We start from the raw sequence: 14,803 nt of genomic DNA, 5'->3' as shown, positions 1-14,803 counted from the left end.
CGTAGGTCTGACGTTCACTAGCTCTTAGTCTATTAATTATCTCCAGTCTTTGTGACTTATAAGTTATAACACTTATAACAGGAATAAACAACGTTAATCTCAGTTAAGTACACTCGTGATTAAAATAATATGAATAAAGTTCAATTTAGCTGATATTTGGTGAACGGTGTGAATTTCAAGTCTTTTATTGTTTATTGTACAGTGGTATTATTACCAGTCTCTTTCTTGGAAGAGATTGCGTTATGACATCGTGATATGATATTGCATTATAAATAAATATCCTTGGACATTTTACACTACGCCTCTAGTCCCAAACTAAGCAAAGCTTTTACTTGGGTACTAGAAAACGGATATAAACATAGATAAATATTTTTTTTTAAATACATACATAATATACATTAAAAGCGTTCTTGTCTCAAATACGTATTTAATTGATTTTTTTTTATGATACTTATTTGTTATTTGATACTTCCGAGCTAAAGGAAAATAAAGTAATTTCTATATTCACTCTGCTACTAATACTTTGCGGATAAACTGTCAGTTAATTACAGAGTTATCGTAAGTTGACGTCAAAACTCAACAGTTATTACTATTAGGTATCTTATACATTATTATCAGTGACTTCGACAGAAAACTGACTGACTCATCAAAGTAAAACATTTTGCTTCTTTTTTGAAAGCTTCGAACAACAACAACAATTTTGCACCGCCTACACAAATTCCCTGTTTTGCTTAAATTTAACTGGGAGAGAATGCCACATGGCATTAAGTTCGCCTTTTTGTACCGCTTTTTTGTGTGCAATAAAGTTTTTAAATAAATAAATAAACAAATAACATCCATAATCATCAATTTAGAAAATTAGTAAAATAAAAAAGAAATAAAGCTCTGCCTAGAACCTGTAACAAAAGAATGTGCAAAAAGCTCAAGCAAATAAATAAGCTGAGTACCAAGGACATAAAGCTACTTATTTTTCCGTATCGGGTTGATAAACTTTGTAGGTATCAGATGCTAGTACCTACGCATTTACGGACGCTACATTTTTTGTTTCGTGCTGCATCGCCTGTTTATAACTGGTATGCAAAAAATAATTTTTTGGTTAAAAAAATTCGTAACTAAATGATAACCTCCCATTTAGACCAAAATATACAGGACGTTCATTCAAACGATGGCATAATCAATGGCACAACGCAATCTACTAGTAATGCCAAATGGGGCATTATTGGCGATTTAAGATGCATTTTCTACGTTTGTCAAGAAATCGCACAGCAGCCCCAAACCCTTAAACAAAATAAGTAGGTAAACAAGACATAGTGGCAGATTAAGTTATAGTTATATTTACATTACATTCATACTATGTTTTTAAGCAATTTCTTCGCTTCGTGTATGTTACTGTACTTTGTGTAGGTATCTACACCTAATTTACAGTGAGTAGATTTTTATGCGACACTTTTTCTCGGTAAAAACACTAAATAATAGGTGCATATAATATCTTAATGTGATCTTAACTGCCGTTTTTGTTTGCGGGACTCCCTGTATCTATAATGATAATTGGTTGACGTGTACTTATTTGTGCTCGGGTTATCAATAAGTGAGGGACCATGGAGCGATTCGCTGTTTTCATACTAGTGCTCGGTAAACATAACATTATGTTACCTAGAATTAACAAGTCATAATTTAATTTATAAATAAGGCAGTGTTGAATAATGTGATGAAATACCAAATAATAAGTAGGAGTTAGTAAGTGCAGTGTAAAGTTAAATAACAAGGAATGGATAGCTTAATATGACGAGTCTATGCAGGTAGTGCAATCTATTTACTTAGTATGGATATATTAATAATGAAAAATAATAAAGCAAGTAATCGAAAGTAGGTACCTACATACCGAGTTGTTCGTTGAATAGTGTGTGAAATGCACAAAGCGGTGGCTTACTCGTAGGTAGGTACTTTACATAGTGACTTAATAGGATGGGTTGCACCATCTTTCATTAAATTTGACAAAAGGCAAAAATCTGTCGATCTCCATACAAAAACACCGGTTATCGTCATAGTTACGGCACAGTATATATATGAGCTAATGTGGTTACGGTCAAAATTAGGTGGTAGCACAGAATAATAATAAGTACTACGTACAGAAGTTTTACTTCGCGAAGTTATTTAAAAAAATGTATGCTCAATGACATTAACAATATAAATAATAATAAATAAATATCCTTAGACATTTTACACTGCGCTTCTAGTCCCAAACTAAGCAAAGCTTGTACTATAGGTACTAGACAACGGATATAATACATACTTAAATACTTTTTTTTTGTAAATACATACTTATTATATACATAGAAAACACCCAGTCCAATACAAACAAATATGTTCATGCACACTAATGTTTGTACTGTGCGGGAATCGAACCCGCTACCTCCGGAATAGTAGTCCGTTTCGAACCACTACACCAAACGGCCGACAAATTTGGTGTAATTTAGCCTGTCTCAAGAGTCAAGCACCATTTTGTTGACAAACGTCAATGATCGGCACTGCGCCGAAGCTATAGGGCTGACTTCGATACAATGACACGTGAGGTGCCAAACTGCGGAAAATGGCGGAGGAAATATATGATTTAGCATGAATTATTGATGATTAAACGAACTTCGAGTGAAGTTCGATCATAATTATATGAATAGCTTCATTCGAAGATATTATTTACCAGGTAGTCCCTTTAAGCTACTAGGCGACTTCGCAAAATTTTTAGAGACTTTTATTCAGTCTAATTAAAAACAAAACACGTATGGTTTGTATTTTAATATAAAAAAGTATCTTATTTGACTACTTTATTTCTTCCCCCTCCAATAACCCTACCGCCGTAACAGTCGTAATCGGTACTACAGCTCATTCTTTCAGAGTTTTTGCAAAACCTTTTCAGTGGGTATATGGGGGGGTGGGTGATAATATCTTCGAATGAAGCTATTCATATAATTATGATCGAACTTCACTCGAAGTTCGTTTAATCATCAATTATATTTTATAGCTTCATTCTTCAGATATTATTTACCAGGTAGATATTTAGAGTAAAGGGTTTTGCAAATATTAAAAAATAATGTATAATAATTACTTTATACTTTATTCATTTTATCAATACTTAATTCTAATGAACACATTGTTTCTTATTATCAATAAGGTTAATTATCAAATAGATCATTATCATCTTAACATAATTATTTATTGGTTAAAACACATAATTTGTGTTGTACAATATAAGTTAGAATTTAAATTACATAGTAATTATTCATTATTCATAATAACAATTTGTAAATCAGTAATTGGAATCGTAAATCGGCTACCTTTTAGGTAAACATACAGATTTTGCAAACAGGCCGTCATCTTGTATATTTCTATGATAAAATCGAGCGAAGGTACTTGAAGTGTTAGACCAGCCTGCGGCTTTTCTAATTGTTTCTATGTTAGATCCCGCGCGACTCGCAGCTGATGTGGCTGCGTGCCGCGTGCTATGTGCAGTGAAAATGCTTATGTCTATCCCGCTATCTGCCAGCACTTGTTTGACCCAGCGGCTAATTGTTTGTGTGGTTGCTGGTCTATGTGGTGGTTTAAATGTTAATAATAGTTTACCGGAATTATCTTCTCTATTATGTCGCGTTAAAAGAATGTAATCCTTTAGGGTAGTAGCTGGGCAAATTTTGATATTTTCATGAAAGTAAGGCAAATTTAATATAGGTTGTTCATGGCCCGGCCTTGATGTTTTAATGATGTCCGTGATTATAATTCTAATAATGTTATCATTAATAGTTATATTACTTAGTTTTATTAGTGAGATCGTTTGTACTCTTTGAGCTGTACAAATTGCCAATAGTGCTGCTAGCTTTTTAGTGATGTTTTCCAGCGTTAATTCAGTATTGGGGTACAATTTTGAAAGGTGATTAAGAACTAATTGTGGGTCCCATGTATAGGTATATTTGGGTAAGCTAGGCCTTAGTTTGAATGCTCCTTTAAGTAATCGTTTAACGCATTCATCGTTGCCAATACTATTACCTAATAATAAGGACAGTGCTGATCGATGACTATTTAAGGATGCATGCGAACAGCCTTTATTAAATTGTTCAGTTAAAAAACCTAAGATGTGAGATTTTGTCGGTTCGTAGGTATCTAGTTTGTTAGATTCGCAGAAATGCCACCATAGTTTATAGCAAACGTTATATTGCTTTAAAGTGCTGTCAGACAGCGAGGCTAACATTAAGGATATGGCTTCTAGTGGTGTTTTTCGCCGTATGAATGCTTCTTGCAGAGCCTCGCGGCACCCAGGGTAAGAGTCTCGTGCAATGGATGGTGTTCTCTGAAAGGAGATTGCAAAAGTCCTTTATGTGGGCCTAAGTATATTATTTTAGAGGCTACAAGGCTCTGCAGAAATGGAAACCACGGCTGCGAAGGCCATATTGGAAATACTAGTATTCCGTTTGCATTGTCATCTACGATTTTTCTTAAACATTTTAGGATAAGCGAAAAGGGCGGAAATGCATAAAAATTAACGTCTTGCCAGTTTAGGGTGAATGCATCTACTGCGATTGCGTCTGGGTCTTGTTTCCATGATACGAATTTAGTGCATTTGGTATTTGTGCGAGAAGCGAATAGATCTAGGTCGGGTTGACCCAACTGTTCAACGATGGTTTTATAGCTTGAGTCGGATAACTGCCATTCGGTGTCAGGATTTATAATTCTAGATGCAGGGTCGGCTTTATTCTCTTTGGTATTAACATAAGACGCGAATAACCAGATATTTCGTTTCTCGCACCATTGCCAAATAAGACGAGATAGGTCGTTTAAATGGGGAAACTGAATGCCTCCCATGCGGTTTACATAACTTATGGCTGTTGTATTGTCTACACGTAACAATATTGCGCTGTTGGTTATTTGGTTAGCAAATACCTTTAATCCTAAAAAGACGGCTAGCAGTTCTTTATAATTAATATGGTGTTGTTGTTCATCAGCTTTCCAAGCTCCATGAGCTCGTTTGTTTCCGCACGTAGCTCCCCACCCTGTACTAGACGCGTCTGTATAAATTTCGAGTTCGAAATTTGAATATCGCATGGGGTTAGAAGTTTTAAAGATGTTATTTAACCACCATTTAAGATCTTCTAGTATGACTATAGGGAGTATGATGTTTGTTTCGTAATTATCATTTTTAAGTAAGGCTAAGTACTTTTGCCTTTCCAATATCTTTGTGTATACCCAACCGTACTTTACGGCTGGGCAGGCTGCGACTAATACCCCAATTAATTGTGAAAATTCTCGTATCGAGCATTTGGTAAGAGTTGTAAATTTTTTAACCAACTGAGCAATATTGTTTCGTTTTTGTTCGGGTAATGTAATGTGTAATGATTTGGTATTGAAAACAAAACCTAAAAAGCGACAAATGTGATTTGGCTGCAGAGAGCTTTTTTCAAAGTTTATTACGAAACCTAAGGATCGCAGGAGTCTCAAAGTCTCATTAACGTTATTTTTACAATCGATAAAGTTGTCTCCAATGCATAAAATATCGTCTAGGTAAATCACTGATTTAAAGCCGAGATTTCTGAGATGAGAAATAACTTCTTTCATAATTTTTGTAAACACCCAGGGTGCCACTGATAGACCATAGGGCATAGCAGTAAATTCATATGTTTCAATGATTGAATTGGAGGCTTTTTTGCACTGAAAACGCAAGTATTTTCGGTCCTCGGGATTAATAGGGATCAAAAGGTAGGCTTCTTTTAGGTCTATTGTTGCCAGATAAGCATTTTTTGGGATAAGTTTGCATGCTGTTCTATAGTCTTCCATTTTGAAATGAGACTTTGAGACGAATTTGTTAAATTTTTTCAAGTTCAATATAAAACGTTTGTCGCCATTAGGTTTTGGTGTTAAAAATATGCTAGACAAGTATTGGTCAGTGCGAGGTGTACATTTTTCAATAGCTCCTAAGTCTATAAGTTTGTTTAAGGCGATATTTAAATCTTGATATTCAGCATGTGAGAAATTACATGGAGGTATGTTATATTGAACTACTTCTTTACAAAAAGGTATACGTAAACCATTTTTAACACAGTCTAATACATAAGTATTGGAAGTGATATGTGTCCAATTGTCATAAAAAAGAGATAATCTGCCAGCATGTACCTGAGTTATTGTTGTGATGTCCTCGGGCGCATCTGGTGTGCAGGACGTGGACCCCTTGGGAGAGGTGGAGCTGGTGGTGGTATCATCGAGGTTTGCGCGTACTGTCGTCGAGCATTGGGCGTGGGCTTCCTGTATCCTCCTCGTCCTCTGGTTGATGGGTAACGAGGAGGGGCCTGCCAGTTTTCCGAATATGGACGTGATGTTGAAGGCTGTGTTTGTCTTTGGTTTTGATTAGGTCTTTTCATTTGGTTGCCTTGTCTTTCGAGGGTTTTTGCCACCTTATTTTTTCCGACAGGTTGGCCCCGAAGAGCAATTCGTCTCGTTCTGTGTTATTTATAACACTTAGTGTGGTTTTATCTAGGCCTGTGCAGACAACTCTAGTTCTGATTTTCGTGAACAATGCGTGCATATCACACAGCATTCGACAACTGTTACTTAGATGTTTTATAGCTGAGGCTTTGTCGTCGCTTGTCATTAATTTTTCCATGGCCCTATTTATGGCTGTTATAGCAGAGCCTATTTGCTGTTGATTTGTGGCCCATCGTTTATCTTTTGTTTTCCTTGCGTCAGTCACAGCCGCCATGATCTCGGGGTTCATTTTCGGGGCTTGAAGCAGTCTACAGTTATTGGGAGTAGTGTATTCTTTGTAAATCCTGTCTTTTGATTCTTTGTCCAGGCCTTTTTTAAGTAGAGGCTGCCATAATTTGGCCAGCCGTTCGTGTATGTCGCTCCCGTATTCGGGAGTGTCATCAGTCGGGTCTCCCAATGCTGCTAGCAGCTCTGGATCCAAGTCTGGTGGCGTTGTTGTCTCCGAAGTGACATTTTCAACAAGACTCGTTAGTTCTTGTGTAGGCTCTGAAGTAGTTTGTACTTCCAGGTTTGGTTCTGGCAGGATCTCAAAGGTTTCCTCGTAGGGGATTTCAACCGTGTTATCGGCTTGAGGAAGTGAATTCTCCTCGGGAACTAAAAGTAGAAATAAGCTATGTAAGTACTTAATTAAAATTCTTACAATTTTAATTATTTTAACTATGTTGAAGGTGGAAAGAATTACTTTATTTAGATCATGAAAATATTGCTAAATATTGATTCTGTTGTCTGTATTTTAAATATCTAATAAGTATTTTAGTGGGTAGGTATATAAATTTTATTAAAAGGTAAGTCAAGGATTTGACTCTCGGTCAATTTGGAAAAAATTGACTCTTGGGTCTGCTAAAATGCATAATTTACTTATTTAGGCAACTCTCGGTCGATCTCGAAAGATACTTGGCTCTGGGTTGAGTAAGTAAATGCTGTTGTAAACAACAGCGACTCTCGGTCAATCTCATTTGAGAATTAACTCTGGGTCTACACGCTCTACGCCTACATGTGAGGCGTTTTGGTAGGAGAAAACACTGGTTTAGTACACATACCTGATAGAAAACTGTCGTCATCGGTTTCACATACACTTGGCGTAATTTCTTTTCTCCTTATTTTTGCAATTTTCTTTTCGTAATGCTTGATTAGTTCTTCAGCACTACGTTTTGGCATTTTGATTTTCAAAAACTTTTGTAAAATCACTTATTTCACTTATGCAAATATATTTTGAGACGTGCGTTCGTCGCCGCGCGCAAAAAGGAATGAGCTGTAGTACCGATTACGACTGTTACGGCGGTAGGGTTATTGGAGGGGGAAGAAATAAAGTAGTCAAATAAGATACTTTTTTATATTAAAATACAAACCATACGTGTTTTGTTTTTAATTAGACTGAATAAAAGTCTCTAAAAATTTTGCGAAGTCGCCTAGTAGCTTAAAGGGACTACCTGGTAAATAATATCTTCGAATGAAGCTATAAAATATAATCATGAATAATGTTAACTACTTATTTACCTCTCAGTGTCTTGAGGCAACTTAAAAAAGTACATTCTGTGTTTTTATTATTATTTAAGCAGTTAAATACTGCACAGTATTTAGTACACCATTTTCTTTATTTTCTTCCATCATACACAAGAATACGCGAGCGTGCGTGAGTCAATGTTCGCTCGTATGTGAGGCCTTGTCGAATAGTATCCTGTAGGTGGGCCATCGTGCGTGTTTTGTTTTCGATATAAACTCCCGGAGATGAACAGACCTGTGGGTCTAGACAAAGTGCAAATTATAATCGCAAACCAGTCGAAAAGCCTCTTTTTTGTATGGAGTTTTGACGGATTCGATTTTCGATTCGATCAAAAAGTGCGTTTTGTCTAGGGGGGCTGGTGGTAGTTAGTTAGGTTCTTTGACAGATTTTTGACGTTTGTCAAAGTTAAAGTATTAAGATGGTGCAACCCAGCCTTAGATAGTTAAACACTTGTGTGTGCATTAACAATCTTGCAACTAAGTTTATACGTATCTGCCTAAGTAAGTACCTAAGGCTTTTTATCAGATGTACGAGTAATCGCATTAAGATAATTTGTCTGCAGTCATGCACATATGTAGCGGTGCAGTATTTTCTAGAATGCGAGATATTTTGATATGAGTAGGTACTTAAATATCTAACATAAATGTATGTTGAGCATTAAAACGCAGTATTCAGAACTACAAAATCGTTTTTTGAAACTTTAAGTGATAAAATCTTTGATTAATTAAACGCTTGTTTGGGACCGTGTTCGCGCGCGTTGACTCTCAACTATGATCATAATCAAATACAAAATACAAATACAAAAATCTTTATTGTGAATCATCTAATAGGTGAAATGGTGATATGTTACAGTAGGTAGTATCACTATGATCCGTCAGACAATAATAAAAATTGGCAGTTACATAAACTAATTAGATTTCATCATTATCATCATCATCTCAGCCATAGGACGTCCACAGCTCAACATAGGCAATCCTCCCAATGCTTTCCATGTTGCCCAGTTGGTAGCAGCCTGCGTCCAGCGCTTTCCTGCTACCTTTATGATTATGATGATGCTAATTAGATTTATCGTCAAAGAATTCAGATAAAATCCAAGCGAGGCAGCGAACAGTAGCCAATTTAGTAACTTGTTTATGAGCACTTTCACTGTAAAAATGCCATTAATGTGATGCGTATTTTTCAGCCACCGTCGCTACGGTCGCGGCTCAAAAACGCTACCGTAACGACTACGTCTACGACGCCCACACAGATGCTTTCTACAAGTTCCACATCAATATGGCCATGCATTGGAGAGCATTAACCATCTGCAAACTGGAGGGTGCCACCCTCATGGTACCAACTTCTGTGCAGCAGATCGCGCAGGTAAAAAAAACTGAAGGACATTTGAGAGCTGTACCAAGGTTTTGTTGGCCTAATTACTTAGGTAAGTGTTTGTGAGCATGGCACAATCAAACCTTTAATTTCAGTTAGGTAAGTATTCGTATAGTGGTTCACGAGAAGAATCCTCCCTCCACGAAAAGAAGAATCCTACCTCCATGAGAAGTGTGAACAACAAAAATACATTTTTAAATCAAATTATTGCCCACAACTTGTGCTGTTGCTAACAACACAGATGAATGAATTCAGTCAACTCTACTATGCGTTAGACTTAAAATACGAGGACTAAATGCTTGTTGCTTCGTACTAACGATCTTCAGGCATAAATCTTTGTAGGTACCTACCTATCTAGATATGGAAGACACATACTGACCTTCGACATGGGTAATCAAACTGTAAGTACCTACTTTTGTGTTGCACAATTAGATCACGAAACTGGAATAGAATATACCGATAAGCTACTTATTGTGCAACGCTAGCATTTTATTATGGTTCGTGTGTAACGTTACTAACTTAAATTAGTAAGAAGACCAACTCTTCACTTGAGCTAAATACTTTAGCGGGATTGATAACTTATTTTATTTCAATGACTCTTACTACTACGTCCCCTTATGGCTAGCAGACTGCGAACTAACCTAGCTCACTGTGACATTAGATTGTAACTCGCCTATAAACCTATCTGATTAAACCGTCTCGACCAGAGGGGAGCTCAATCCTCGTCACGCGTTGATTCCCGCTGAAAACCAGCTTCTTCGTGACGTTTTTGTCTTGTCGCGATTTTTTGCTGAGCGGGCGCCTGTTCAACATATTTTGATTTTAAGTTAATCATGTCTACACTTGCTTTATCTACCACATTGTGCGGAATAGAGGCTGTCTTATTCTTATTACAGTTACTACCCATAACACTAGGTACGTATCAGTTTTCAAACCTTACTCGTATGTCGTATATTGCTAATGCTCTATGAACATACATGTTACAGGTCCATGGGATGTTCAAACAGTACCCCGACATGGGAGACTATGTTTGGATCGGGGATGACAACGCAGACCATGAATCAGCTGAGGAAACCCCGATTATCGATTGTAAGATATTATTAAATCTATTTCAAAATAGAAAATGTAGGTAAACAGCCATTTTTTTTAAATCATAAATAACTTGAAAAAATGCGACTCTTAACGCTAAAAATTAAATAACTATGTGGACAGCCATGTTTGTTATAACGGTACTATTCCCGCCTCTCGTTCCCACCACTGCAACTCCTGTGTAGCCAGGATCTACAGCTCGACCGCCACAAAAATCCAACCAATGAAGGTCAAGTCCATGTTTGTTATGGTTCAAATACATAACTCACCGCATAGGGAGCATCCGGGAGCATTCACTTGTAATCTACATATTATCTATAAAAGCGAAAGGTGACCGACTGACTCACTCACTCATCACGAAATCTCAGAAACTACAAGTGTTATGAGTCTCAAATTGTGCATGGTGGTTCCTTTTAGAACGAAGGTGGTCACTAAGACGGAATTTTGCAAAATTTAATCCCTATGGGGGTTTTACCACGTGTAAGAAGTCGCGGGCGGCCGCTAGATTATTTATACAGGATGTCTCAAAAAGTAGTGTCAAACCGAAGCCCAGAGGTAAAGCATCACTAGGGCTATCCGAATCACCCCTATGTATGTTCCGCGATTTTTAATAGTTTTCGAGTTATGATTGTTTTAAATTTCTGTGCTTAGGTACTTTTTTTGGTCACTGTGACGCGACGCGAATAGGTAAGATATATGCCTGATTTTTTATTATTATTAGATGAATACTAGGCCTGATTCATAAGTATTTACATCCATAACACGTGTAAGTCGAAAAATTCCATATGTTGTATAAAAAACATAACTCGGAAACTATCAAGAATCGCAGTGATTCCGGTAGCCCTATAATAGTGATGATTTACCTCTGGGCTTCGCTTCGCTTGACGCTACTTTTTGGGGCATCCTGTATAAGTGACTTTGAGCATTATTACACCACATTCTCAGTCGGTACACTCTTGTCAGAGTGGTGGTGGTCATCATCTTGAATCACGATTCAGAGTGATGTTCCTCGTAATACCACCACGACCACGACCACTCCGACAAGATTGTACCGACTGAGAAGAAGAAGAACACCACATTACTACACTATTCTATTCGGTTTTTCCCCTCGACTTGTTCCCATGGCAATCTAAAGCCTAAAATAGAATCCCGTCCAATGACCCCAAGCTACCCATCCTTATCGCTCGCGCGTAATTATATTGCTGTCGCGACTGTACGATGCGCGACCGCAGTGAGTGTGCAAGTGCGTCAGCAACATAAACGTGCGAGCGACAAGGATGGGCAGCTTGGGGTCATTGGACGGGATTCTACGTGCTCATGGACCAGGCTTTAGTAGTTTTTCAAGATCCAGTAATGCAGGACCAGATGACGCTAGCTTGCCACCATCTTGTAGGTAAAAGACCGTGTTTGATTTCCGTTTCCGACACAAGTATCTATGTCGTCGTTTCAGCCAATTGTTGTCCACTGCTGGACAAAAGCCTAACCCCCTTACCAATAAAAAGTTACACAGTTGTTGAACACTGTTTTAAAATGACATTTCTCTACTAAACGTCACTTTAATGCACTGTTCAACGTGCGTGTAAGTTTTATTAGTAAGGGGGTAAATAAGTATATATGTATTAAATCTAATTCACAAAATATTCCAGTGCAGCCAGAGGTGGAAACGGAGGCTCCGTGGGAAAAGCGATGCGTGCTTCTCACGAGAAGAGGAGAGATACAGACACGAAACTGTAGATATTATCAGCCCTTCGTCTGCATGGTGGAGGCAAAGAATGCGCCTTACGACCAAAGATGCGACGTCTACGCCGCAGGTAAACTATAAAAGATAGGTAAGTTCGTTCGTTTCAGCCGAAAGACGTCCACTGCTGGACAAAGGCCTCCCCCAAGGATTTCCACAAAGACCGGTCCTGCGCCGCTCGCATCCAGGCGCCTCCCGCGACCTTCACCAGATCGTCGGTCCTACTGTCAGCAGGTAAGAACAGTCATTTAAAATTTTACTAATATTATAAATGCGAAAGTTTGTATGGATATCTGGATGTTTGTTACTCTTTCACGTAAAACTACTAATCGGATTTTGATGACACTTTACAGTATTATTGTTTACAACCTGGCTATAATTTATGACGATATGTGACAAACTAAATTTCATGCGGGTGAAGCCGCGGGCAAGTCTGTGTATTATCATAAAGGAGAACTTTACACCGCTAGCGAGTGCATCTTAAAACTAGGAATCACTGTGTAAAACGACGTCTATCGCATCGTGTTTAATATACCTACTTATCTGTGCATATACGGTCAATAATATAATACACAATAACATTATAGATAGTATATTTATCTTAGGCACAAAGGCCAAAGCAAAGATAAAAACCCATCATACCTTTAAGTACTTTGTCAAGAGTTGCAACGGTCCTTAATCTTCACCAGATTTAAAACTGATGTAGGTAGGTACCTAATCATTCTAAATTACTTGACTCATTTAACTTTAGTATATTTTACCACCAATATGTATGCCTATATTTTTAAATTCCAGGATATGAATACAACACAGACGTGAAAAGTTGCTACAAAATTCCACGCGACATCAAGACTTGGAATGCAGCCTATGCAGAGTGTCAGGCGCATGGTGCTCACCTCGTGGTCGTGAATTCAGTAACCGAGAGGGACGTGATGCAAGCCTTGATGAGCCGCACTCCATACCTCCGCACTTCCTTCTCGCCATACTACTATATCGCGGGTATCAGAGCAACTAGTATAATTGGCTCGGAAGTAGTATATCGGACTATTTTCAGTGAGTATTTTTGATATTTCAATCCATAGTTTTGTAATGTTGTCTGTCTGTCTGTCTGTTATACGCTTTCCCGCTTAAACCTCGCAACCGATTTTGATGAAATTTGGCATAGAGATAGTTTGAGTCCCGGGAAAGAACATAGGATAGTTTTTATCCCGGTTTTTGAAACAGGGACGCGCGCGATAAAGTTTTTCTGTGACAGACAAAATTCCACGCGGGCGAAGCCGCGGGCGGAAAGCTAGTTAATTTATTATTTGATTAAGGTGTAAAGTTTAAGGCGTGTAGATTTGGGGCGTATAGTAGAAGTTTGTGCCCGCCAATTCTACTGAATCTTCGACGAACCTATACCACTTAGAACACCCGCCCAATTAGCACCTGCACGAATAGCACCTGGCCTATTCCACTCAGAGCACCTATTGATATAATTTTTTTGTTTTTTTTTTATGTGATAGGAGGCAAACGAGCAGACGGATCACCTGATGGTAACTGATTAATTGGGCGGTGCTCTAAGTGGAATAGGTCAATCTTTTCCAGCACTTGGCAACTGATTTTAAAAACATTTTATATCAATGAGATCCCAGATGATTTGAATTAAGTACAGTCAATATTAGCATATCAAACTAAGTATTTTTGTTGCAAAATCACACATAATTACAACTGCTTATGATACCACAAAGTTTAGCTTGAGTGCGTTCGTACAACCCGTGGTATAACCCGATCGAGTTGTAGACCCAATACACTGAACTGTCCCGTGACATTGACAGAGGGGCGCCACCGTCAATACCGGATCGCTGGTTCCGATTTTGCCATGTTGGGAACTACAATATAGTTTTTTTTTTCATCCATTTGTCAAGTTATTTAGCGCCTCTCTGTCAATGAGTTTAGTGGGACAGTTCAGTGTCTACATCTGTCATCTACTAGGCACCTGGCAGTCGATGTTACAACGACGCTCTGGTACGGGCGGGGAAAACGCGGGGAGGTATGCGGATGAATCTCGCACTAACGCGCGGGGTTTGCAGTTAACTCGATCGGTTTCATAGAAAATCCGATTTCAGACGAAACCTTAGAAGAGGCCGGCTTCAGCGAGTGGGCGGACAACGAGCCCAACAACCAACAGGGCATCGAGTACTGCGGCTCGCTGCACCAGCGCTCCGGCAAATACAATGACATATCCTGCCTCTCCAGCTTCGGGTACATATGCGAGAAAGAGAGAAACGAGTGACAAACCAAACCAATCATTTAATAAAGTTATGAAATCGCTAAGTATTTTCCTTTAGCCTCTCGTGTCCAAAAGGTAACATGAAAATTGCGTCTTGAATCAAGACAAATATAGGTACTGTCATGGACCTATAAAAAAAGGCGGACGGAACTCGCGCTACAACAAAACTGTGACGCAAAATTTTGGCGTTTGTCTATTGTGTGAGTGAATTTAGGGATGCCATGTTAGCCAAAACATTTTACCCATTTATTTTAAGAAAAACATAGATCGGCAGATGTTACTTGGAAATGTAGACAGAATTATT

General features: G+C 38.2%; 2 protein-coding genes across 3 annotated transcripts; one reads left to right on the top strand and one right to left on the bottom strand.

Moving 5' to 3' along the window:
• Nucleotides 1–1,538: 1,538 nt before the first annotated feature.
• Nucleotides 1,539–14,540, top strand: LOC114351068 (hemolymph lipopolysaccharide-binding protein-like). 2 transcript variants are annotated; one of them, XM_028302111.1, is made up of 6 exons: nt 1,539–1,632; nt 9,213–9,391; nt 10,387–10,489; nt 12,136–12,300; nt 13,023–13,280; nt 14,336–14,540. In XM_028302111.1, exons 1-6 carry the CDS (start codon nt 1,599–1,601, stop codon nt 14,500–14,502), a joined length of 906 nt encoding a protein of 301 aa, XP_028157912.1. In that variant the 5' UTR covers nt 1,539–1,598; the 3' UTR covers nt 14,503–14,540. The 2 variants fall into 2 exon arrangements, with proteins under 2 accessions (XP_028157912.1, XP_028157913.1); XM_028302112.1 differs by lacking the exon at nt 1,539–1,632 and adding an exon at nt 1,692–1,799.
• LOC114351070 (uncharacterized) lies at nt 6,379–7,689 on the bottom strand. The gene is made up of 2 exons (XM_028302113.1): nt 7,566–7,689; nt 6,379–7,119 (listed from the first exon to the last, which is right to left on the bottom strand). Exons 1-2 carry the CDS (start codon nt 7,681–7,683, stop codon nt 6,398–6,400), a joined length of 840 nt encoding a protein of 279 aa, XP_028157914.1. The 5' UTR covers nt 7,684–7,689; the 3' UTR covers nt 6,379–6,397.
• Nucleotides 14,541–14,803: the final 263 nt, after the last annotated feature.

Source organism: Ostrinia furnacalis, unplaced genomic scaffold, assembly GCF_004193835.3.
Source record: "Ostrinia furnacalis isolate ACB-3 unplaced genomic scaffold, ASM419383v2 OfSCF1083, whole genome shotgun sequence".
NCBI classification, from domain to species: Eukaryota; Metazoa; Arthropoda; class Insecta; order Lepidoptera; family Crambidae; genus Ostrinia; species Ostrinia furnacalis.
The sequence above is the reverse complement of the archived record's forward strand: the minus strand, read 5'-3'. Positions and strand labels throughout refer to the sequence as shown.